Source organism: Neovison vison, chromosome 2, assembly GCF_020171115.1.
Source record: "Neovison vison isolate M4711 chromosome 2, ASM_NN_V1, whole genome shotgun sequence".
NCBI lineage: Eukaryota > Metazoa > Chordata > Mammalia > Carnivora > Mustelidae > Neogale > Neogale vison.
Window position 1 is genome coordinate 184,744,071 of NC_058092.1, and position 24,344 is coordinate 184,768,414.

At 55.6% G+C, this 24,344-nt stretch overlaps 1 protein-coding gene across 6 annotated transcripts in view; it reads left to right on the forward strand.

The window, feature by feature from the left end:
* PALD1 (phosphatase domain containing paladin 1) overlaps positions 1 to 7,398 on the forward strand; it is a 78,003-nt gene extending 70,605 nt beyond the window's left edge. For all 6 annotated transcript variants that reach the window (XM_044239693.1, XM_044239695.1, XM_044239694.1 and 3 more), the window contains exons 19-20: positions 3,389 to 3,544; positions 5,687 to 7,398. In XM_044239693.1, coding sequence (XP_044095628.1) covers positions 3,389 to 3,544; positions 5,687 to 5,839 — 309 coding nt within the window. In that variant the 3' untranslated portion in view covers positions 5,840 to 7,398. The remainder of the gene's footprint in view (positions 1 to 3,388; positions 3,545 to 5,686) is intronic.
* The last annotated feature ends 16,946 nt before the right edge of the window (positions 7,399 to 24,344 follow it).

Genomic DNA, 24,344 nt, shown 5'->3' on the forward strand with positions numbered 1-24,344 from the left:
TCTGACTTTGGGCGCTTTCTTAGCCTTGCCCAGCCTCATCTGCAAAATGGGTGTCCCTCTAGGAGACGTTTTAGGATCTAACACTCCGTTCTGGGTGTGACAGGCTCAGCCCGACACGTGGCATGCTGTAGACCCTTGACACACCTGGGGAGGGGGATCAGCCCACGTGGCCCAGCAAAGGGCAAGAGCTTCAAGAGAGCCACGGCTGTAGACGCTGGGCCTATGTGGATGCTGGCCGACCGCAGGCCCGAGAGAGCTGAAACGCCCAGCACCCTTGGCCACCTTTCCTAAGCTCGTTCTATTTTAGGGCTCGGTCCCAATGGATGCGGAAGCCTTATCCAGCGCCACCTCAGCTAATGATAGCCTGGCCTGCCAGGCCATTTAAAAACAGCTCTGCTATTTTTATCAACAGGAGGAGGTTGGCCTATCCTTGTCCCCAGACAGTACCACATTGGGTTTTAAGGAATTTTAAGGAAATCGGGCTTTGATAGGAAGATGGGTCATTGTCTCAAATCACAGACTATGACTGCACTCAGGAAGTGCCCATGGAACCTTCTGGGGGGTGTCAGGTGTCACCTTTACTTGTGGTCTGAATTTAGAAATAATTCTACCCTACCTTGCCGGTAGGGCTCAGAAGGAGTCACCCAGCCTCTCCACCCTGAGTTTTGCTCAGAGGCGGCCCTCTCTGGGGTATCTGGGAGCAGCTGGCCCCTGTCCCCATGGGATTGAGGGCTTGGAGAGGACAGGTCTGGGTGCCTGTGCCCATGGGTCAGCCCTGGAGCCGTGGGCTTCTCATGCCCATGGGATGTTTCCTTAGCACTAATTGAAAGTAGTTTCAAACGGGTCCTGTCCTGTGGAGCTGTGGGTAATTTTCCCTCCTTCAATAAGCCGCAGGGATGGAGATGGGGAAGGCAGCAGGAAGGATGGGGCGGTGAGTGGCCCGTGCCGGACAGCAAGGCCCTCCTTAGGGAGAGTGGGGTGGTGGAGGATTGGCCATACTTTGTCTCTAGGTAAATTTTTTTGGGGGGGTCCACTACCTAATTTCTAAACAAAATTGCCTTTTTTTTTTTTGAGCACCCGGTGGGTTGATCCTTAAAACAAGAGGCACCCTGCCCTACCCTGCTGCGGTCATCTCGGGCAGCAGCCCTGGGGCCATTTCCACCCTCACCCTCTCCAGAAGCCCTCCGTGGCCCCTTTGTCTGTAGGATCAGGGCCTGGCTGGCCTTCCACATCCTATTCTCGTCTCCCCCCCCCCATTGCTTCTTTCTCTGTGCCCCCTCCCCTGTCAGTCTGCCTTGGACACCCCTCATTCTCTGGCCCCTTCCTCCTCTTCTCAGGGCACCTTTCTGCCTGTCCCTTTTCCTAACCCGCCTCAGATACCACCGCCTCCTTGATGCCCTCGCTGGTCTGGCTCCCCTCCCTGTCTCAGTCCCCTGACCCAGCTTCTCTGGTTGCCCTGGGACTGTCCTCAGCCACCCAGCCGGCCCCCGAGGGTCGCTGCAGGCGGGACCCATGCTCGCATCTTCCTCGTGTAGCTGCTCTCTCTCCTGTTCCATGGCTTGCTGTGGCTGCTCATGTTTTAAGCATGCTTCCTGCTACCTTGCACATCTGAGCAGTCCTACCTCCAGAAACCTGGGAGCTGAGAGTTCACATGGCAGGACCGGGCCCAGAGCTGTGTCTTGCAGGGAGCCAGAGCAGTGGCTGTGGGCCCCTTTCCCCTCCAGGGCCCCCTCCACTGCCCACCTCCCACCCCTTCCCTGTCCCCAGTGCCCCAGAGCTCCTTCTTATTATGTCCTTGCTCCACCCTGGGGGAAGCTGTTACCTGAGGCGGAAGTGAGAGGTGGGGGACCACAGGCCCTGCAGACGGCCCCACTCCAGCTCCTTGAGGCTGTGGGTCTCGTCATGTCTGGGGCAGGGTCCCCCGCACACAAAGCCTTCCCGCAGCTGGGCTGAGTTGTGTCTGCGCTGGAAGGCTTCTGGCAACGGGCCTGCTGTGGGGAGTTGGCCCTTCCTGGCTCCTGGGTCTCTGGTTTCTAGTTCCTTGCTGTTTCCTTGAGGAGGCTCCTGGAACCTGAGGGAACAGCCCCCGGGCTAGTCTTCCTGGAGCACAGGGAGCTGGAGTGGGTGGATGGAGGCCTGGAGGGTGTGGAGTGGGGTGTGGCATTCCCTCTTCTGGGCTCCCCCTCCAGGGTGGGCTGCACATCTGTGGTGGGTGGAAGCGCCTCAGGCATGGCGGCAGGGACACCGTACCATGGGGACGCCGACTCTGTGTGCCTTGGGGTGCCCACTGATGCCCACACCGAGGAAGCCTCCAGAGCACCCCACTTAAGTCCCCTTTCCCCTGAGCACAAGCCTCCCGGGAGTCTTCCGGTCAGATGTCACTCCTGCCCCTACACCTTCAGTGACTCTCCTGAGCTAAAGCCAAGGGGCTCAATCCCATCTGCAGAGTTCCCCCGAGAGCTTCTCAGGACGCTGACCTGTACCCCGTGTCTCGCAGGCTCTCCTCTGATGGGTCTGAGCTGGGGCCCTGGTGTCCGCGTGCCAGGGTGCGGAGCTGGGCTAGAGTAGAGCACGGGCTTCCACAGTTGGCTGCCAGCCCAGTTCCCTGTCTTGTCCCTTCAAACCCTCATTCCAGCCAGGCCAGCGCCTTCTGGGTCCCGCCGGCTGGGTATTGTCTGCGCACCGTCTGCACCACCCCACGGGCTGCTTCCTCTCTCCACCCCGACCCCAGCCGGCCTGCACCGCCCAGCCACATCCCATGCTCTCTCCCTGGTCATGTGGCGGTTCCCTCTCTCCTGGCATGTCGCCTGATGCTGTCTTATAGGGGGCTGGGGATGGCTTGTTAAAAACACCGATGCCCCCCTACCTAACACACACACCTCTTTCTTCCCTCAGCCGTCTTATCTTTCGTTACTCCCCAGCCCTGGTGGCCTTTCTACGATCTATTCCAGCCTTGGGGAGGGTAGGGCCAGGGCCAGGGGACTGGATTCACCCCGCTTCTGCCCCTGATCCTGAGCCATTTGGGAAACGGGCAAGGAAGTCCATTAAGGACCCGTGGGGGCCGAGGCCAAGGCGGGGGCCTCCCTCCCAGGCAGAGACACACGCATTAGCCTGGGAGCCACGGGAGGCCATAAAGCTCAGGCCCCGGGGACTGAGGGGAGGCCGTGCTGCGTCCAAGGTCAGAGCCCTAATGGCTCAGCCTTGCTCTCCTTTGGCCGCCCTGGAACCTGAGCCGGGGCCATGCCCTGGGCCTTGCTGTCCGAGTCCCTTCCTCCTGTCTAGTCCCGGAGCTATATGTGTGTGTGTGTGTGTGTGTGTGTGTGTGTCCATGCATGGGGTGTGGTGATGGGCCCTGCAGCGACTCCCACTCATTACCCTTGTCCTCCAGGCGAAAGCAGCCAAGTCGGAGCCGGAGGCGGGGCGGCTGCAGCTGCAGAGCCTACAGTTTCTGGAACGTTACGTGTACCTGGTGCTCTTCAATGCTTACCTCCACCTGGAGAAGCCCGACTCCTGGCAGAGGCCCTTCGGCTCCTGGATGCGACAGGTGAGGGACCACCCTGCGCCGCCCCCCCCCCACCCTGCTCTCATTCGGCTCCGCGGGAAGCTTCCATGATACGGGACCATTTCTCTATCATCAGCATTGGGCGTCCAGGCCGGTCTCTGCTTGTGGCAGAGGCCACGACGTGGGAGGCATCGGAGGTGGGAATCAGTGTTGGGGGAGATGAGGGACACGGGGAAGAGCGCGGGGCAATGTGCCTGGCCCTGCCCTGCTTCGGCATCCCAGAGCTAAGTGACCTGGGTGCTTCGTGCCTGCTCTCTTGTTCATGCCTGCCCTGTGCCCCGCGAAGGGCAGGACGGCATGGTGGCCCCCTTCCGGCCCTGATCTGGGAAAGGGGACTTAAGTGGGATGCTCTGGAGGCTTCCTCGGTGTGGGCATCAGTGGGCACCCCAAGGCACACAGAGTCGGCGTCCCCGTGGTACGGTGTCCCTGCCGCCATGCCTGAGGTGCTCCTTCGACCCACCACAGACGTGCAGCCCACTCTAGAGGGCCCTTCCCTCTAGCTGTCCTTGGCACAAAGGTGGGATCGTCTCCTTGCTGTCCCTGCCACTTGAGAATGCCGTGGTGGGCATTCCATGAACTAGATCAGGTGCTGTGTGCCAGGCCCTGTGTCAGGTCTGCCTTTCGTGGTGGCTGTGCTCTCCCGTGGCCCAGGGGAGGAGACTGATCACAGATGGGGGAAGTACTCATTCATGGTCAGCAGGCGGGGCCGCTTGGCTGGCTCCGGAGCCCACAGTGTCTGGCCCGAGACGCCACCCTCTCATTGCACCTCCACCGTCCCTCTCTCTGCTTGGCCTCCCGGATCCTCTAGTTCTTCCTCGGCTTGGCTGCTTTTAGGAGCAGAGTAGAGCTCCTGCCTTGGCACCTCGAGGTCCGGAGAGAGGTCTCCATCCTCCGCCCGGCACAGTGGCCTGTAATTGTCTCTCCACCGGGATACTGGCCTCTCCCGGCCTTGCCAGCCTGTCCTGATGGCTCTCATCTGGACTGGAGATTGGACTTAGCTTCCATGGGGCAGGTGGGCAGGAGAATGGGTGGCAACCCCGGCCAGAGTGGACATAGGAAGAGCACTGAAGCTTAGGCAGGTGTGCAGCTGGGATTGGAGCTGCCAGAGAATAGAGGTGGGGGGCCATGGCCGGGCCTGGCAGCTGCTGGGGCCTTGTGCCGAAGACAGCCTTAAGGATGGTCCTTGGGAGGATGAGTGTTGAGTCAGGGGACCCAAGTCCACACTGGGGCTGTCCTCTTGCGCAGGCCTGGACTTGGCTTCCTCTTTGGACCCCTGGGTCGTGGGGGACTTCGGACAATTCTGCTAGGGTTCTGCTTGGGGAGTGGACATGGGGGGAACCAGGGGCTGGGCAAGAGCTTGGTCCCCTCCTCAGCTGAACCTAGGTGCTGTGTGTTGGGGGCTGTCAAGGAAGGAGAAAGTCCGGGAATGGGGGCTCCAGCCTCATCCCTCCCTTCTGGGGATGCATGGAGGGCGGGGTGAAGGTTGCCTCGGGGACTCTGGTCCGAGTGGAGCCTGTATCCTCCCCATCTCCTAGGATGGTTGGGGGGCTGGTCATTTAATGGTTTGCCTGGGCCTCTGGGCTGTGGGCCTGCATGGAGCATGTCCAGGAAGGCCCCCACCTGCCCACCTGAGGGGAGGCCTGGGGTAGGCCTGACTTGTCCACATCTGAACACACAGTCCCAGGGCTCCGGCTGGCTCCCGCGCCCACACTGCTTTCTCCAGCCCTCCGTGGGGAGCCCGGCTGTAATGCCCAGAGCAGCCGGGCCCTTGACCCCGAGCGTCTCAGTGGGCACATCAGGGCCGCATGGGCACAGGATACTTGGCTTCCTGCGCGGCTCACCTCTGCCTTGCTATCTGCTGGGTACTTTCTGAGCTTCCGGACCCCCACCGGCATCATCCTGGGAGGTAGAGGATGAGGAAGCCGAAGTTCGTGGTAGTCAAAACGCAAGCTTGGCCAGGGCCTGAGCTGGTGGAAGGCAGCGCTGGGCCCCAGCCTCACCTGTGTGATCTGGAGCCCAGCAGGAGGAGGGGCGGGGGGGTGGGGAGGGCTTGGTGACGTGGGAGGGGGCGGGGTGACCCGAACTTCTTGGGACTACTGCCCCCAGCTCTGCTGTCTTCCCCAGGTGGCATCGAAGGCGGGAGTCTACGAGATCCTCAACCAGCTGGGCTTCCCCGAGCTCGAGAGCGGGTGGGACCAGCCCTTCTCCAGGCTTCGCTGCCGGTGGCAGGAGCAGAGCCGCAGCCCCGAGCCCTCCACCCCTGGGGACTTCCTGTAAGATGTGCCCCCCCATCCCTGTCCACACCCCCCTCACGGCTTCATGCCGGCTGGGGGTGCTCCAGGTGCTCTCCACGGGGAGTGCTCTCGAGGAATCCGTGCCCCAGCTTCCCAGAGACACTGGGGCAGGGTTGGGACCCTTTTTCAAAAAGAGCTTTTTATAGGACAAGTAGTGCACAGTTAATGCTTGTGAACAGCAGGCGCGTGCGCCTTGCAGACTGCAGACGGCTTCCGAGGAGCTCAGTCCCCAAGTAGCCGAGCAAAGCTCCTCGCCACGGCCACGTGCGCGCCCTCCTCTCTCACGCCACAGTGGTCCCGACAGCCTGGGGTGCTGGGCTGGTTTCCCTCTCTTGCTGCCCTCCTTGCTTGGCTCCTGGTCCCCCGGGAGAGGACAGGGTTCTGGTGGACCTGTCACCTTAAGGCAGCTTCCCACCCAGTGTCCTTGCCTCTTGTGCCCCATCTCCAGCCTGGAGACCTCAGGAGTGCGACCCCATGGCCTGCTGGGTCTGGCAGAGGCTCTGCCTCTCCTTCCTTCCCCGCCCCATCCCCTGAGGCTGGTGGGACTGAGGAGGTCCTCCAGCTGGAAGGGCAGAGACCCTCTCAGGAGGCAGGAGCTTCTAGAAGGTGGCTGCAGCCCTATTAAAGAGGCCAGCCCTGCTTTCCAGGGAACCAGGGTGGGCAGTGCTGAGGAAGCCCAAGCTCCCAGCAGGGGGTCCCTCTCACTTCTTCCCTGCCCTGGCCGCCCAGATGGCCCCAAGTCCCCTCCAGCTGCGGCAGGAGCCCCGAGGATGGGTGGGTGACCCCGAGTGAACAGCGGAGCGTGCGAGTAGGCTGAAGGGTGTTCCAGGCCATCCCAGCTGAGGACCCCCGAGATTTCCCTCTAGAGGGAGCAGAGGGACCGAGGGTTAGGAAGCAGGAGGCCTTGGGAGCCACTGTCCCCACGGTGGGAAGGCTGCGGGGAGCGGTTGGTCCTGTGGAGATGAGTCATGCAGCTCTTCCTCTGGGGACCACTGTCTGCTGATGCCCCGGGTCTGGTGGTGTGGAGGCTGCCCCTTAGGCCTGGCTCGTGGGAGCCTGGGAGCCCTCCCCGGTTGAACGCATGCACTTCTGCAGAAAAACAGCAGAGGCATCTCTGGTCCTGGGAGGAGAGGCCAGAGTTGTTCACATCCACCTAGTAGTGGAAAATACTTGGCCATCTTGGCTGAAATCTTTTGCAAAACTACTGTATGTCTGTTCATTACCTTTTCAGATTTGTGGTTTTTTTTTGTTTTTAGTTTTGCATGTATTAAAAAGTTTTCATTTCTTTGCAGACAAGGTCTAGATGAGGGGTCACAGATCAGGCTGAACTGGGAGGGATCCTCTGTGTTCTCACGGTTGGCCCTGACTTTCAGCTGTGCTGGGACCACGGGCTGGTCACTTCGCCTCTCTGCCTCAGTTTCCCCATTTGTAAAATGGGAGAATTATACTTGCCTACCTACCTCACAGGGGTGTTGTGAGGACTCATTTGTGACTTTTTTTTTTGTACATAGCTTTTGAGCATTAAAAATGGCTAAATGTGAATTGTGCCTGCCTGCTGATCTGTCCATAGTATGTTCTAGAACGGATGCGAGCTGTGGTCCTGGCTCCTTCAGAGTAACAGTGGGGGGGGGGCAAGATGAGTTGAAAGCACCGACTCTCGGAGAAGGTAGGTTTGTCCAGACATCCCTCTCCCTCCTTCACTTTCTTCACGTGTGACTCTTTCACTCTGGTTGCTTGGGGCTGTCATGCTGAGCCCCTCCTTGAAGAACATGGTAAAATAAGCAAATTCATGCTTAAGTGTGAAGGACTGTTATGTTTGGACATGGAGCAAAATGGAATTTCAGGGGCTATGATGGAGGATGTACCTCAGCCTCTCCTCCCTCCTTTCACTTCCGTAGGCTTTGGTTGGCCCCTTCCAGCCCCTAAATACTTGGATACAATGGCATTGAGAGATTTTCGTGTAAAGAGGCAGCAAGGAGTGTGAGGCAGAGGGCACGGATCCCAGCTCTCCCAGCATTAGGGGAATGAAACCTTCTGGGTTGTATTTCAGAGGTCAGCTGGGGGTGGTCAGAATGGAACCCAGAGCCCCATGGGTTAAGGGTGATGATCTGCCCAGCCTTGGGGGAAGGTCTCCTGGGGTTATTGCCTGGCACGGCAGAGTCCAAGAGGCTCCCTCTGCCTTCTGAATGTGAATGCAGAGACATGCATCGTCGTGGTGTGTGTGTCCCCTCCGGCTCCCTGGGCCATCCCACCTGTGGGAGGGCATTGGGCCGTTACGTGGACGGTACCAGCTCCCATGTCAGGAGCCCGGGCAAGACACCCAAAGACTATTCAATAAGTGAAGACACGTGAAACCTTCAAACAGCCCCTGATGCATCGTAAGTATGCGGTCAGTTTTAGCCAACTTGGCAGAATCAGTCCTTTTGGGGTGCTCAGGAGTAGTCCCCTCATTTATCCCATGTGTGGTCATCACTGTGGGGGCTTCCCTGCACCTTCCAGAACTTCAGACATCATGGAGCTCTGACCCGCTCAAGTGCCCAGGCTGGGAGGTGTCACTGGGGACAGGGCCCGGGGTCTGTGTTTACTTGCAGTCGAGGAGCTGGAGGAGGTCGCTTGGGTGAGCTGCCACACTCCCCTCCTGCTACCCCCCCCCCCCCAGGGCTTGGCACCTAGGCCAGCTGCCTCCATGTGCCTGGCTCCCACGCCCTTACCCTGAGTTCTGTTGCACAGGCTCCTGGGCCTTCTGGGGGTCCTGCCACTCCAGTTTGCCCCTGTGTACAGACCAGATGGGCCTTCGCTGGGACCCTGCCTGCCTTCGGGATGCACCCGTGGGTGCTAATGAGCACTTGCTGGCTTCTGTGTCTAAGGGTAGGTGTGGAAAGTGAAGATGCCTGTATAGGGGATATGGGCAGTGAGTCAACAGTCACACACAGGGCTGTGACAGGGACAACCCCACCTTCCAGAGCCTGTGGAAGAGAGTGAACGAGTCATTTGCACTGGAGATGGCGAGGACTGGGATGCCGGGGGCTGCCTGTAGACAGGAGCAGTGAGGTCAGGTACAACGTCCAGAGTTCTGCCTGGGGCCCCGGCTTCCATTGCTCCCTTCTGATGGAGCTTCTAGAATAAGGAAACACTGAGGGCGTGGACCCTGGGTGCATGGACCCCAGAGACACGCTGGGCCCAGAGTCAGGCCCCCTCCCCCTAGGACCCCCAGGGCTCAAATGATCTGAGTTATTTCTGACCCTACTTACCCTCCCAGCCTTGACCAGACTCAAGAATTGGCCATAGTCTGTGGAAGGAGGACCCCCAGAGTGCCTTTGGCTTCTTTGCTCGTCCCAAGAACCAGTCTATGATGAACTGGAAAAATGGCACCCACCCAGATGTTGCCTGATAGATCTCCCCTGCTGTGTCCAGCCTGGGGGATCCCAGCTTCCCCCGCACTCAGCTTTGTTAGGTCTCTAACTTGGTTTTACCTTGAGAAAGGCTGTTTATCTTTCATTCCCATAAGTAAGGCATGAGCAGCAGCTCGTTAGGAAAATTCAACCAGTATCTTTATCCCCCTAGCTTAACACCCCCCTGCCCCGCCCGTGGCTAAATAAGGCAACTGGCGCTGTCCCTGGCTGTGGCATAGCAGAGACACACAGCTGTCTCCGCTCCGGCATCAAGAGTGATTTCAGCATGCATATCCTGGCCTTTGAGATCTTGGGTGACTCACCTTGTCTCTCCAGAGTCTCCAGTTCCTCAACGGTAAAGTAGGTTAAAATACTTGCTTTGTCCGGAAAGATCAAAGTGAACGTAGGGCGCCCTAGTGCCTTGTCTTACACTCCGCAGGAATTCCTGCAGGAATCATCTTTGTTCGAATGAGTTGGTTATTCTAAGACCCTGAGCAAAGGAGTCCGCCAGAGGTGGTGACAGGGACAGTGCAGGAGGGGGTGACCTGGAAGTCAGGGAAGTTTGAGCCAGTAGGCGAGTGATGGCAGGGAGTCAGAGGCTAGGGGTTGCCTCCAGCTGTCTGGGAGGCAGAGCTCCGTCTGTGTGTTCTTCCCTCCTGGAGGAGTCCATCGAGGGGACGAAGGGACACCCCGGTGCCTCATGTAGCTCTTCTCTTAGGAAAGCCCTGCGGACTTCTCTCTGGTTAGAGCAGGTGTGGGGCCCAGGGAAGGGCAGAGTTGGCCATGTCCTGCAGGAAGCCAGCAGGGGGGGAGCTCTGGTGGAGCCGACTGGAGACTGTTTCTTAAGTTTGTTGTGGTTGGATTAGGGCAGACAACCCAGCTTCCAGAATATTTCCCTGTCTCTGGGTGGCCCAGGAGAGAGCAACATTGGGTCAGGAAGCTCCAGGGTCCACTAGAGCTGGGCAGTTTCTGCCCATTGCAATGTCTCTCCCAACTGGCCGCCTAGCTTGGGTCTTCCGCAGGGCTCGGCCCTACAGCTCCTGGCTGTGGGGGGACCCTTCCTTCCCTCTCTCCTTCCCCAGCTGTCAGACCCTCCTAGCCTTCTGCGGTCTCCCCTTCGTCCTTCTTGGGGGGAGTTCCCCAAGTAAACCTCTCATACATCTAATCCCATCTTGCTGTCCGTCACTCTGAGGACCTGAACAGCACCCCCTCCCTCTTGTCTTGGCCTCTCTGAGCAGCTGCTTTGTCTGCTTCCCGGGGAAGGTCAACCTTCTCTGGCACTGCTCAGGGAACATGACCTCCTGTTTCCATCTTCATCTGTTCTTCATTGCCCTGCCGTCCTGTCTTCAGGGAGGGGCCACTGGTCCTGCACATGGGGACCAGGACACCGTTGCTCAGGCTTCCCTGTAGCTAGAGGGATGGAGAAGAGAGGAGGACAGAAGGAGTTGGTACCCACAAATTTGCATATGGCAGTGCAAGCCTCTGATTATTTTCTAAATAAAGGGAATGCCCATTTCAGCGGTTTCGGAGCCGCATCTCCAGTGTGTGCTTCAGAAATGTCCTTTTTGCCCTTCCGAAGAGTAAGTGTACTCTTCCCCTTGCCAGCACTGCCTGTTACTTTTTTTTTTTTTTTAAGATTTTATTTATTTATTTGACAGGCGGAGATCACAAGCGGGCAGAGAGGCAGGCAGAGAGAGAGGGGGAAGCAGGCTCCCCGCTGAGCAGAGAGCCCAATGCGGGGCTTGATCCCAGGACCCTGGATTTTCTCTTATGAATTATCTGTGTGTCCTTTGTTGACATCTTTGGGGTGTTTGTCTTTCCCTTCTTGGTTTGTAAAGATGGCAATGCTTCTTTTCCCATGTATGCTGCGTTATTTAGCTTGAAAATGTCATCAGACAGACATGTTCCCTTAGAGCCTATCCTTTCCATCCTTCTGTGACCTCAGTCCACACTGTATCCAAGTGGTTCTCAGATCAATGACCCATGCTGCATTTGTTACGTTCTGTAGGAGAGTACTTACTTTGTCAGGCATAATAATTGGCTTTGTTTATAATCCTCATCTCATTCAACACTCCAGCAATACTACAAGATAGTAGTGCTCCCCCCATTTTGCAGGCAGGGATACTGAGGCCCGGAGAGTATGGGATTCCAGGCCCTCACTCAATTCAGAGGCAGGTGTTGGAGCCAACAATGTTGGGATTCTCTTTGCTACTGGAATCCTCTTTGGCGTTTTCAAGGATTGGAATCCTTCTGGAAGAGTGCCCTAGCTCTTCATGCTTGGGTGGTGGAGGGGTTGAGGGGGACAGAATTTCTTTGAAAACCCTCTCTCAAGGTCTTGTGGTTCTCGGACTTGATGCTGTTCAAACCCCTACGTGCTTTCAAGAGGTTCCCCTCAACACCCACAAGAAATGCTTGTTTCCTATGAGTCATAGTGACAGATTTCTAAGACCTGAGCCTTTTAACTTTGACTTCAAACCTCCTCTTAGTGAATTCTTTATTTTCTTACCGTCTGCTCACGTCATCCAGGCACAAAGCCTATGGGACTGCACGTCTACGCTCTCCCAAAGTAACTGTCATTCTTTCTTTGAACTAAGTGATGCCATCTTCTGGGCTGAATGAAACCCCAGTGGTTTATAACAATACACGCTTTCCCCTTCCCACTCTGACATTTGAGGTCCCCGGTCTTTTAAACTTTTGCCAATCTGATATGGAAAAATTAAGTAGTCTTATTTTTATCTTAATATGACTTTTCTAATTACTACTGAGATGGAACATTTTTCATGTGTTTATTGACGCTTTGGATTTATTCCCCTATGGGTTTTTCTACCACGTTGCCTTTCTTACGTTAACAGGCATAAATGTTTCATACAATCTGTTTAATTCTTAGATAGGTAGCTAGATATACAGCCAATTCTTTCACTCAGTCTCCCTGGTCTTAGAACCATTTTATTTTATTTTATTTACTTTAAAAGTATTTTATTTACTTATTTGAGAGTGAGAGAGAGAGAGAGAGGGAAAGAGCACATTTTAAATGTATGAGATTTCCAGTTTATTCTTTTCTGGGTTGAATAAGCCTCATCTCTCAGAAGATCTTCTTATTTAAGTGCTGGTTTGGTTAGCTCTTTTGGTTAGTTCTTTAGTGAGCGGAGTACTTGTCTTTCATGTTGTTGGTTTTCCTCTGTGGCTGGTGAATTTTGGTTGTGCACTCATCTTTTTTTAAAAAAGATTATTTATTTATTTATTTATTTGACAGAGAGGTAGAGGAAGAGCACAAGTAGGCAGAGGCAGAGGGAGAAGCAGGCTCCCTTCTGAGCAGGGAGCCCGACGCAGGACTCCACCCCAGGACCCTGGGATTGTGACCTGAGCAGAAAGCAACTGCTTAGCCACTGAGCCGCCTAGGTGCCCTGGTTGTGCACTCATCTTTGTCTTGAGATTTCAGACTGACCTGTTTGTAAGATCTGTGCCTACTGAGCCCAGCCTGGGCCGGCAGCTCAGGGGAGGGAAGGGCTGTGCTGATGCCCACGTGGGCCAGTGGCTGCCCTGCTGGTAGGGGTGCCCCCTTGTGTCAGGTGTATATCTGGCCCAGGCTGCTGCCGGAAGTGCCCCACTCCCTGCTGCTACCTAGGGCCCCCTCCACTGCTACCTTGACTCGACCCAGTCCACTTAGGGGGCCCAGGGAGAGTCAGACTCTCCAGCTGCCTCTATTAGAATGCTCCAAGCCACGCCACGATGGGGGCCCAGGCTTCATCCTCCTCCCTGGCTTGGCATCTCTGAGCCGGAAGCTTCCTTACAGGGGGTTCCTCCTCTCCCAGAGGCGTTCACCTGCGTGGCGTGTGGGCTGCCGTGCCCCCTGCCTGGCCCATCCTATCGGTCTTCTGTTTTTCAGGGACCCCTCTCAGTTTCTGACCTCTTCTTACTTCAGAACTGGAATAGAATTTTAAAACTGTACACTTCTTATGGTATTTTAAGGACTTTGGGTTGGAAAAGGAGATAAGAGCGTATCTTTAATCTTAATTTTTAAGATTTTTAAAAAATTTATTTGGAGGCGGGAGTTCAAGAGGGAGCAGCAGGCTCCCCACTGAGCAAGGAGCCTGATTGGGGGCTCGATCCCAGGACACTGAGATCATGACCTGAACTGAAGGCAGATGCTCAACCGCTCAATTGACAGAGCCACCCAGACGCCCAATCTTAATTTTCAAATACAAATAGTTTATACTGTGTGCGGGGCCCTGTGGCAGTTAGGGTGACCAGCTGGGACTGGTGAGATCCCCAGGAGCTAGTACAGGGGTGAATGATCAGGTCCCCAGAGACCTGAAGGGTCAAGGGCAGCACAGCATTCCGGAGCCCCCTACACGTGTCTTCAGGGAACACTGGGGACCATCGCCAGGAACTGAGTTGTTGGGGAACAACCAGGGTCCTAGCAGGGCTAGTGGAGGTAGGGGAGTGACCCAAGCTCTCTCTCCTCATCTGCTGATCTGTCAGTGCCTCCCTCTGACCATAAAAGTTCCCAGCACCATGGTCTGGGGGACCAGGGTCCAGAGATGGGGAGTGGGGAGAGAGAGGAGCAGTGAACAACCAGCACAGCCTCTTCCAGCCCCTGGGTAGGCACCATCCCTCCAGAGATGCCACTGGTATTTTGATCAGGATGGCGTTCAAAGTATAGCTTGCTCTGGGCAACATAGACATTTTAACAACGTTTATTCTTCCGATCCATGAGCATGGAATGTTTTTCCATCTTTTTGTGTCTTCTTTAATTTCTTTCATGAATGTTCTGTGGTTCCTTGAATACAGTACCAGTTCCTCTGGTTAGATTTATTCCAAAGTATCTTATGGATTTTGGTGCTATTGTAAGCGGAATGGATTCCCTAATTTCTCTTTCTGCATTTACGTTGTTAGTGTATAAGAAAGCAACTGGTTTCTGTGCATTGATTTTGTATCTTGCCACATTACTGAATTGCTGTATGAGTTCTAGTGATTTGGGGGTGGTGTCTTTTGGGTTTTCCATAGGAAGTATCATGTCATCTGAGAAGAGAGAGACACAGATTTTTCTAGGGAAGGTTTGCTGAGGAGGAAAGTAAGCCCCCTTGGGAGCGAGTCTCTGGGAGGAGTGGGGAGGGGAAAGGAGAGCCATGGGCTGTGGACCTGGGTCCTTATGTCTCCATAAGTGGGGGGACTCTCCATGAGTGAGTCCTGAGCCAATGGTTACTATTGGGCACAAATATGTACCTGATACATTGCTCCAATGGCCCCGGCCTCCATTTGTGCATCTCTAAAATGGAGCAGACGACCCTCCCCTGCCCTAGATACCCTCTTTGAGCTCGGACTAGACTCCCCAGCTGTCTGTGGAATCAGCAGCAGGACGGGCCTCCACCCACGAGCAGGGCCCCTTTCCAAAGCTGCTGTACCTGCCACGTTTGTCGCTGCTCCCCCACGAGGTCCTTTCCTGAAGAAGCACGCGTGTGTGTGAGCTGTCAGTCTGGCCAGGGGATGCAGAAGGTGCTGGGTGCTTGCTGGAGAAGCCTGCTGCTTGAGTTATTTAGCAAGTAAAGACAGAGCCCACCACACACATCTGGTCTGGGAGGGCTTGGGGATGTTCTTCACTACCGATAAAGGCCCTTTGGTCCAGTTTTGTTGGTACAACAAAGACAATAAACAAACAAATGTTTTTTAGAAATAGTTGTTGGGGGGGGGCACGCCTGGGTGGCTCAGTCATTAAGTGCCTGCCTTTGGCTCAGGTCATGATCCTGGGGACCTGGGATGGAGTCCCGCATTGGGTTCCCTGATTGTCGGGAATCCTGCTTCTCCCTCTGCCACTCCCTCTTTTGTGTTCTCTCTCTCTCTGTCAAATAAATAAATAAAATCTGAATAAAAAAAGAAAAGAAATAGTTGAGGGATGTAATTAGGAAAGAAACGACCAGATTGTCTGTATCATTGAACCTTTTCAAGGAAAGGCCTTGTGTTATTTTCAGATAGGCTACGGATGCTAACCAAGACTGAGCTCCTGTGTGCGCCCGAGCTGGGGTCCCTGCGGCTCCTGCTTCTCCTGCAGGTACCAGATCGAAGTCAAAAGTCGTTGCTCAGAGTTTATAAGCTAATTTGCATGGTTTGCTTAATAAGCACATTTGCCCAGTTTCAATGGTTTCCAAAGGACTTGAAAGCACTTTGGGTTCTTAACAAAATCTTAGAATTCTCTGCCATCTCATTTGCCCTGTGAATCGGTTCTGCAAACCCTGTTTTTGTTTTGTTTTTGAAATCACGATCAGATGTTTATGTTTAGACTGCTGGCTCCAGTTAAAGACAGGCTTTTCGACTTCTCTGCCCAGCATTGCTCTGTCGGAGGTGGGAAGGGGAGTTCTGGCCAGACTGGAGCCCTGTCCCCGGGGCCCTCCCCTGAGCTGCCTCCAGTAAGGACTGGCTGCTCCCTTTACAGTCTCCCCTGGGAGAGGGGGCGGCCTTCTGGAAGGAAGGGAGTGGACTTCCTGGGCCAGTCTGCGAGGCCTCAAACTAGCCCTCTTCTTGTCCTGCCTGCGGGGTCCTGGCCTACTGGCTGAGGAGGTTAGAGAGGGAGAGAAGGAGGGTTCGCATGCACCAGCACTGTGCCCCACCCACACAGACGCTCAGCAAATGCGTGTTTTCTGCTTTTCCTTCAAGCTTCCCAGAATTCCCAATCCAGGCTTCCCTACCTCTTCCAGTCCAGAGGGTATGGTTCAGTGAGTGCCCCTAGTTCCAGCCCCCGGAGAGCGCTGTGCAGCCTGTGGGACTCACTTCCAAATGCCAAGGAGAGCAGAGGGCGTGTCCAGGGTCTCAGAGAACCTTGCAGTGCAGAACTGACCAGAGCAGAGGGAGCCAGAGGGAAAGGGAGGATCCCCGCCATGGGAGGAAAGGAGAGATTTAGGGGGATGGGTACTGCCTCAGGTCTGGGTCTGCGGCAGCCAAGGGGCTTGTACCCAGGGAAGGCAGACTGGGAGGGGAGGCCTGGGGGCCGGTGCAGAACGTGTGTACTCTGGACCACTGATAGCCCAGCCCTTGGTTCAAATCTTACCCTTCCCAACATTGTGGACAAGTTACCACACCTTCCTTAGCCTCAGCTTCCTTATCTGTGAAGTGGAGCTCCTGGGAAAGCAAAACTAAATAATGCATGTTTACAGGGGCCTGCCCCATCGCCGGCGCTTGAGTCGTGGTGGATGAAGGTGAAAACAAACAGAAACCCCTAGAGTCCCAGACTCACCCTGGCATTTACTAGGTGTTTGCACCCCTGGTGCCCCTATGCCTAAGGCCAGGGGCAGCTTGGCTGGCTCTGGAGGGGTCCCTTTCTCCAAGTATATCAGTTTCCCACACCATCACGGGGCAGTGGGGAGCCTGCTTCTCTACCAGGGGAAGCCCCAGCAGGTGAAGATGGAGGAAGGCTTGGCTTTCTCTCCAACCAGCCCAGCCGCAGCCTTCCTTACCTGCTTTCTCTGGAGCTGGACTCCAGGGCTCCTGTCTCAGCCATCCCCAGCTCGTAGTCCTTTTGGGGCAGAGATGCATGTCAACATGTGTCCACTCCCCAGTGTTTATTGAGTAACTACTATATGCCAGGTGCATATTTGGGGCTATGAAACCAGTTAGGATGAGACAGAGTGACTTGGCACACTAGGCCAGGGAATCTCGCCACCAAGGAATGGGTGCTCACCCACCCAGCTTTCTGCCTCTACCCCTGCCCAGTGGGGCCCCATGCTCTGTCGGGCGAAGGCAGAGTGGTGGGCAGAACTGGGCCTGGAAAAGCTTGGTGTGGCCATGGTCCTGCCACGAGGGTGAGGATGGTCTCTCCGTGGCTGGACAGCGGAGCTGGCTCTTTGCTCAAGTCCTGGTTTGAACAAAGGAAGGTCAAAGACGACGGCAGAGAAGCTAGTGGCACGCTGTGGAGACGGTTTGGCAACCGTGTGACAACCATAGGACCCAGCAATTCCACTGCTCGGTAAACATCAAAAGAAGTGAAAACAGGGACTCAAACAGATACTTGCACCCCAATGTCATAGCAGCGTTGTTCACAGCAGTCAAAAAGCGGAAATGACCCAAGTGTCTGTGGACAGATGGCCGGATAAACAAAGTGAGATGCACATAGGATGGAAAATTGTTCAGCTGCAAGAGGAGCTACAGGAGGTGCCCGACAGGCACCGTCATGTGGATGGATGTGGGAAACACCGTGCTTAGCGAGAGAAGCCAGGCACAGAGGACAAACTCTGTACGATCCCATTTGCGGGAGGCACCCAGAACAGGCAAATTCACAGTCAGAAAATTGAGTAGGGGTTACAGAGGCTGGAGGGGGGAGGACAGAGGGGGAGTTACTGCTCCCTGGGCACCGAGTTTTTGTTGGAGATACTGGAAAAGTTCTAAGCATAAAAGTGAGGCTTATGGACACTGGGAATGTATTTAAAGCCACGGAACTGGGGCACCTGGGTGGCTCAGTGGGTTAAGTCTCTGCCTCGGGCTCAGGTCATGATCCCAGGGTCCTGGGATTGAGCCCTGAGTTGGGCTCTCTGCTCAGCGGGGAGCATGCTTCTCCCTCTCCCTCTGCTCCCTCCCCCAGCTCGTGTGTGTGTGTGTGTGTGTGTGTGTACGTGCGCCCTTTCTCTCTCTCCTGTTTATCTCTCAAATAACTAAAGAAATAACATCTCTATAAAAAATAAAGCCACAGAACTATGCACTTAAAATGGTTAAAGTGTTAATACTATGCTACGTGTATTTTATGACCTTTCTAAAGAGCCAGCGGCAGCATAGATTCCTTCCCCTGCGAGGACCCCCTCCAAAAGTGGGTCCCCTTCAGCCCCTTGAGGCATGGAGATGGTCCTGAAGACTAGGAGGGGGCCACAGTGCAGACTGTGCTCTGGGCACCTCAGGAGTCAAACAGGGACACGAGCGGAGAAGGTCTGGATTGGAGTGGGGGAGGGCCCTCAGCTTTCTGGGAGATGTCATTTCTAAAATGGGGCTAAGTCCATCCCCGACCTGGGTTGCTGGCAGATTAAATGCACCAACACATGTCTGGTCCTTTGGACACTACAGTAAGTGGCCCAGAAATGTTGTCTGTTAGCATTTCATTTGTGGCGTTGGTGGTTGGTGGGGGAAAAGAATGGAAGGGGAGGCAAGGAGAGGCAGCGAGTCTCTCAATGCCTCCGGCTGGGAAAATGCTTCACAGAGTGAAATCACACCCAGTCCCCCATTCCCGCAGGAGAGGGGTAGGGGTGGATGGCACGATGTCCCCACTGTCTCACTGCCTTGGGCAAAGGTCCTCTGTCCTAGAGGGGCTGATTGCTGCAAATATGGACAAAAGGCAGCGGGGGCAAAGACGTGTCCCGGACTTGGGGGAGAGGTCAGTCTCATGGCAGGATGGTTTGGGTTTCCCAGGGGGAAAAGCCGGTGTCCTGCCAGTGAGCTGACGTCACTGCCCTTTTAAGAGGAAGCTGGGAACCAGCTGTTGTGCAGATTCACTGTGAGCCCAGATGTGCAGTGGGAGCTCCGTGGCACATAGATTCCGATACAACCCACAAAACACTAGCAGCTGCCGTTGAGTGTCTGGCCGGCCAGGCTGTGTGTCTGGGCCTTTAGAAAGAGGAAGGCAAGCCTGGTGGGGCTCCTTCCGAGCATGGGGAGGTGCTGGTGCTCAAGGGGCACTCCCCAGGCACTGGGGGTGTTGGGCCCATCTGGCCATGCTCACCGAGGGCCAGGGCCCGGCCCCTCCCAGCTGGAGAGCGGGGCAGAAATCAGGGTTCTAGTCCGTTTTGTAGCTGGGAACCATGGGATCCTGCAGGGGAGGGGGTTGTGTGATTGCAGTGAACTACGGAGAGCTCACCAAGGTTGAGACTTGATCTTGGCTCAAAATCAAGGTTCATACGATATGTCTCTGGCTAGTCTGGGCAAATGTGTGGCTGGGCTCAATTCATTTGTGGCCTGGCTTGGCTGGCAGTCCGTGGCTCTCAAGGGTCTAGTCTGTGATAGGGGTTGATCGCTTCTTTGTGGGTGACACTAACCCTAACCACCTGGTGAGAATCTCAGCGGCGCCAGACCCATTCCCCACCCCATCCTGCACGGCATGAGACTGGGCAGCTGCTCGGTCTGGTCCTGCCTCTGTGTGTGTGTGTGTGTGTGTGTGTGCGCTTGGGCTATGGAAGCCTTAGCTGGAAAAGGCCTCATCAGGCAGCAGGGTTGGTGGCTTGGGGAGGGATCCCCGGAGCAGGTTAAGGGGGCGGGCCTGCCCTCCCGGGGTCATAACTTTCTTAGGCCAAGTGGATACCTGTTGAGCCCAGAGGAAGAGCTGTCCCCCAGTTGGAACTGCCTCATTCGTGCCTGGGCCATTGATAAGTGAGAGGTCGGGACCATCCGTCCCCGCCCCATCCACGAAAGGCTCCCATTTCTATTGTCAGTGATAGAGAGGCAGCGGCCGGGCCAGCCCCTCCACCCAGCCCTGTGCGCTCCCTCTGTGGCACTCTCCCAGAGGGAGGTATGAGGGACAGCTGTGACCGGCACTGGAGTCAGCCTGGTGGTCTTTCTGCCCAACCCAGTGGTGGACAGGATCAGAGATTTAGATATACAGAGGCCCTGATCTGCTGGTAGGGCTGTACGCTCTGAGAAGACAGGTTCCTGTGTCACCTGATGGCTTGCGGTGAGAGTCCATCTCAGACAGAACAGCTACCTCCCAAGGTAAGGAGCACCCTGCCTGTGGGAGAGTTGGAGAACAGGCTGGAAAGAATGTTTGGTGGGTTCCATTCATTCATTTATCCGTTACCCCTCTAATCACTCATCCAGCATCTATCTTTCTTTCTTTCAAGATTTTATTTATTTATTTGTGAGAAAGAGAGAGACAGAGAAATAGAGCACAAGCAGGTGGAGGGTCAGAGGGAGAAGCAAACTCCCCATTGACCAGGGAGCCGGATGACATGGGACTTGATTCCAGGACCTTGGGACCATGACCCGAGCTGAAGGCAGGTGCTCAACTGACTGAGCCACCCTGCTGCCCCTCATCCAATATTTTTCAAGAAGCAAACTTATGCCAGAGACTGGACTATTGCCACTCTGACTAAGATAGAAGTGGCCCTTGGCCTGACAGTGGGTTGTGAGCTCGACTGGGAAACCAGGGAAAGCTTCCTGGAGGAAGCTGTCTTAGAAACTGAGGCCTGAAGGCTGAGGAGGACTTAGAGTGGTGGAGAAAAGTTGCAGAAAGAGGAGGCGACGTGCGGGAAGAGCAAGAGAGACTGTGACCAGCAGAGGAGCCAGTAAGCTCGGTGAGGCAGGGTTTGGTGAGGTGCAGAGCTGAGTGCGAGGTCAGCACGTGGGTCACATTAGGGTGTCTGAGCATTATCCCAGAAGCCACAAGAAACCAGTAAAGAGTTTTATGCAATGGCATAGTCAGTTGTGTGTCTTAGCTGATTTCTCCAGAAGTAAAGCTTGAGACAGGGGTTCACAAGCAGGTAGTTTTCGTGGGGGTTGATTCCAGAAAACACCAGTAGGGGCATGAGGGAATGAGACCAGAAAGGAGGCCAGCCAAGAGAGCACGTGTGGTCAAGGAAGTCACACCTACGGGCATGCAAACCTCACCCTGCTGGGGAACCCTGAGTGTCAGGGTTGAATATGTCTGTCCGAGTTATTCCCCTGACGGGAGGGACCTGGAGGGTTTATGCGCCACCTGCCTCCCTTCGGCCATTGGGTGAAGGCGGTCCGGGATGGGTGGGGCATGGACACTAGGGCCTGGCTCTCCTGGCTTCCCGTGGGGGCAGGCAGAGCAGGCCTAGCTCAGGCCCCCGGGCAGTGATGTGGAGGCCGGCTTGGAGTGGGCCAAGGGAAGGTGGGCTGGAGAAGCACAGAGAAGCAGACAGGTGCCCAGGGATCCAAGAAGAGCCCATGGGAAGACATGTCTGGGAGATGTTGCTGTTCCAGGGAGGCTGTGGTTATGAGCAGAAGGGGAGATTTGGGGTACGGAAATGCCCGGGCTGGATGACAGATGCAGGGGAATCAGGAGCACTGTGGAGAGCATGCAGAGCCCCCCAAAAGCTACAAGGACCTCTGTGCTCCCCAGAGGGCTCTCCCTGCTTCCACACTGCCTGTTCTCCAGCAGGTCCCCCTCTGCAGCCTCTGGGACAGCGGGGCCACACCCCAGGGATCGCTCAGTGTATTTGAAGGCAGATGAAGGTGCGTGAAAAGGAACTGCGCAGTGCCGGCCCCAGGTCTGAGGATAGAGTATCTGGACCTAGGACAGTGGATGAGAGAAAGGCAATGCAGCCGAGACTCCCCCATCCTGAATGCCCGCCCCCCCCACCTTATTCCCGGGGGAGGCTGCCAGAGGACAGGTGCTTATAACCATCTGGTGTACAGCAGGTGCTTATAACCATCTGGTGTACAGCAGGTGCTTATAACCATCTGTTCAAGGATGGAAGCTGTGAATGGTCCCAGTCATTCTGTGCTCCGTGCACCTGGGAAAGGGGGGGCGGCTGCTGGGGATAAGTGAGCAGTGCTTCTAAGGACAGATGGGGGTGGGAGGATGGTTGGGAAAGGGGACAGAGTGTTGACGTCGGGAGGGAGATGGTGGGATGGTGTCATCAAGCCAGGGTTTTTATTTGCCAGAAAGAGAAGGCAAGTCTGGATCAAATCAGTCGAAAAAGAACGTAGCTCTAACCAGGGACCAGTAGGAGGGGCCATACTGGCACCCAGCTCCCTCCAGGCTGAGCTGGGGTCACTCTGAGGTACCAGTACTGTGTTCTTTGCTGGTTCTGGGGACCCCCCCCGTGGCGACTTGCTGAATGGCGGGCCACTGTCCTTTCCCTGTCTCACTCGTCCTCTCCCCTGATGGGCTTTCTGGGATTGCCTCTCACATAGATCACCTGCCCTTGAAACTTGGATTCACCTCTGCTCTGGAACAGACCCCATACCGGGGACAGGTGCCTCCCATGGATAGAGCCCGGCACATGTCCTTTCCTAGTCTCAGGGAAGGGCGGGGAAGCAAGAGTCGGGGCATTTTCAGCTGCTGGGATGGGGGGTACGGGGGTGTATGGTTCTGCTTTCCACTGGGACCCAGGTGGTGTTGTCATGGGACCCCATCGTTCCTTTGGGGCTGTTATAACAAAATACCACAGACTGGGTGGCTTATACACCGGAGAAATACATTCCTCTCAGTTTTGGAGGCAGGAAGTCCCAGGTCAAGTTGTCGGTGGATTCAGGGGCCTGTTTTCTGTTTGTAGAGCGCACCTTCCCGTGGATCCTCCTACAGTGGAAGGGGCCTGGGATCTGTCTGGGGCCTCTTGCATGAGGCGCTAATCCAGCATGAGGCGCTAATCCAGCTCACGTGCCCTCCCATAGCACCCCCTCCTGAGGTGATCGCCTTGGGGCTTACGATTCCAGCCTGTGAATTTTGAGGGGACACAAACATCCAGGCCATATCAGAAACCAATGGCGTATACAAATTGTAATAGTTTTGGGAAGGGTTGTTTATAAAGGGCCTGTGTGCAAAGGTGTGGGGGGGCTATGGAGAAACACAGGGGGGACGCAGTAACTCGGGATCAGTACAGTGAAGCTGCTACCGTCCACGGGTCTGAAGGGGTGAGAGAGGGGGCAGTTGCAGGGGTGAGAGACAGGCCGAGGCCCCCTGGGGAGGAGTGGTGACCCAGCTAGACATGGCCACCTCACTGAGAGACCACAGGGGAGCCAATGCTCTATCTCTGAAACTGTCCCCCATCTCCTGCCCATCTCCTGCCCCCTGACAGAGGGGTGCAGACAGGTCAGCCTCCCAGGCCAGAGCAGGGTGAGGGTGGAACCCGAGGAGGGCCACTGGAGGCGATCTTGCCCAGGAGGGAGATCCCCGAGCAAACAAGGGGCCTCCGGCTGACAGCCTTCCAATGTCTGTGTGGGGTGGAAGGGGAAAATGTCACACTGGTTCACGACTTAGGGCTGAGGGCGAGCTGCCCCTCAGCAGCTTCGGCCCATTCCTCCTCCTCCTTGACCATCCCATGCCTTTTCGTCCAAGGGCCCTTTTCTCTAGCATCCTGTTGGTCTCTCCAGCTCCAGGGCTTAGAGCGGCACGTGTTCAGGACTCAGAGACCTGACTCTGCCAGAAACTTCTGCAACCACAGTTACATCCTCTGGGTCCCGGCTTCCCTAGGTGGAGCACCAGGTGGGGTAACAAGATGACCTTTCAGTACCTTTTATGGAGCACTGACCTTCTAGAAAGCCTTGTGGCCCCCTTCCAAACAGTCCCGAGGAGGGAGAAAAACGAAGAGTATCCTTTTGGGAAAGCCAAGGCCCAGGGAACAGGACGGTTGCTGGAGGTCACTGATCGTGTGGGCCCTTAAACAAGGCTCCCCTCTTTGGTCAGAGTGGCCCCCTGAGCCAGGCCTGCTTTCCCAGAGGGGTATGGCCCACACCCATGTTTATTTTCAATTAGTGCAGCAGCCAGTGTGACCTTTCAAGAATTTTCTTGTGCTCATGTTTGTGCGCGTGGCTGTGAAGGGAAAGGGGTAAGAACATTGGCTTCAACTGGCCTTTTAGAGCCAGCCAGTCCCCCCTGCCCCTCCCCCACCTTGGGGATCTGGGGTCAGTAATATGACTCCTGGGCTTTGAGAGTATGTGTCCACACAAACCTCCAAGGCCTTAATTTGCAGGGCCTTTCAAAGGGAGTCAGGAATCCAGGCCAGCAATTCTGAGCCCCTCTGACTTGGCAACCCGGTGCCAATCCTGCCAGTTGGAGGAGGCTGCCTGGATCTTGCCGCCTGCCCCTGTGGGCCTGTGTCCCAAACATATGAAACAAGGACCATTTCATTTGACCACAGAACCCAAAGCCAGGAAGCCTCAGACACCCCCTTGTTGGAGCCACTGCCTTCCTTCCTCCAACTGTGGGGGACAGGGGAGAGCCCTTCAGCCCGTCACACGGGTTTTGTTGAAATGACAGCTTCCCAGATGGCTGTGGATCAATTATGGCCTGTGCACACCTTCTCTTTGACTTGTACATAGGTTTATTTTTACAAAGTGAACTGCCTTGCCAACAATTAGAGAAGTTAATTTGGGGTTTCTAGCTACTTCCAGAAATTCCGAGCCCCGCCAGCCCTCCTGCCTGGGAATGCTTGGCAGAGGCAA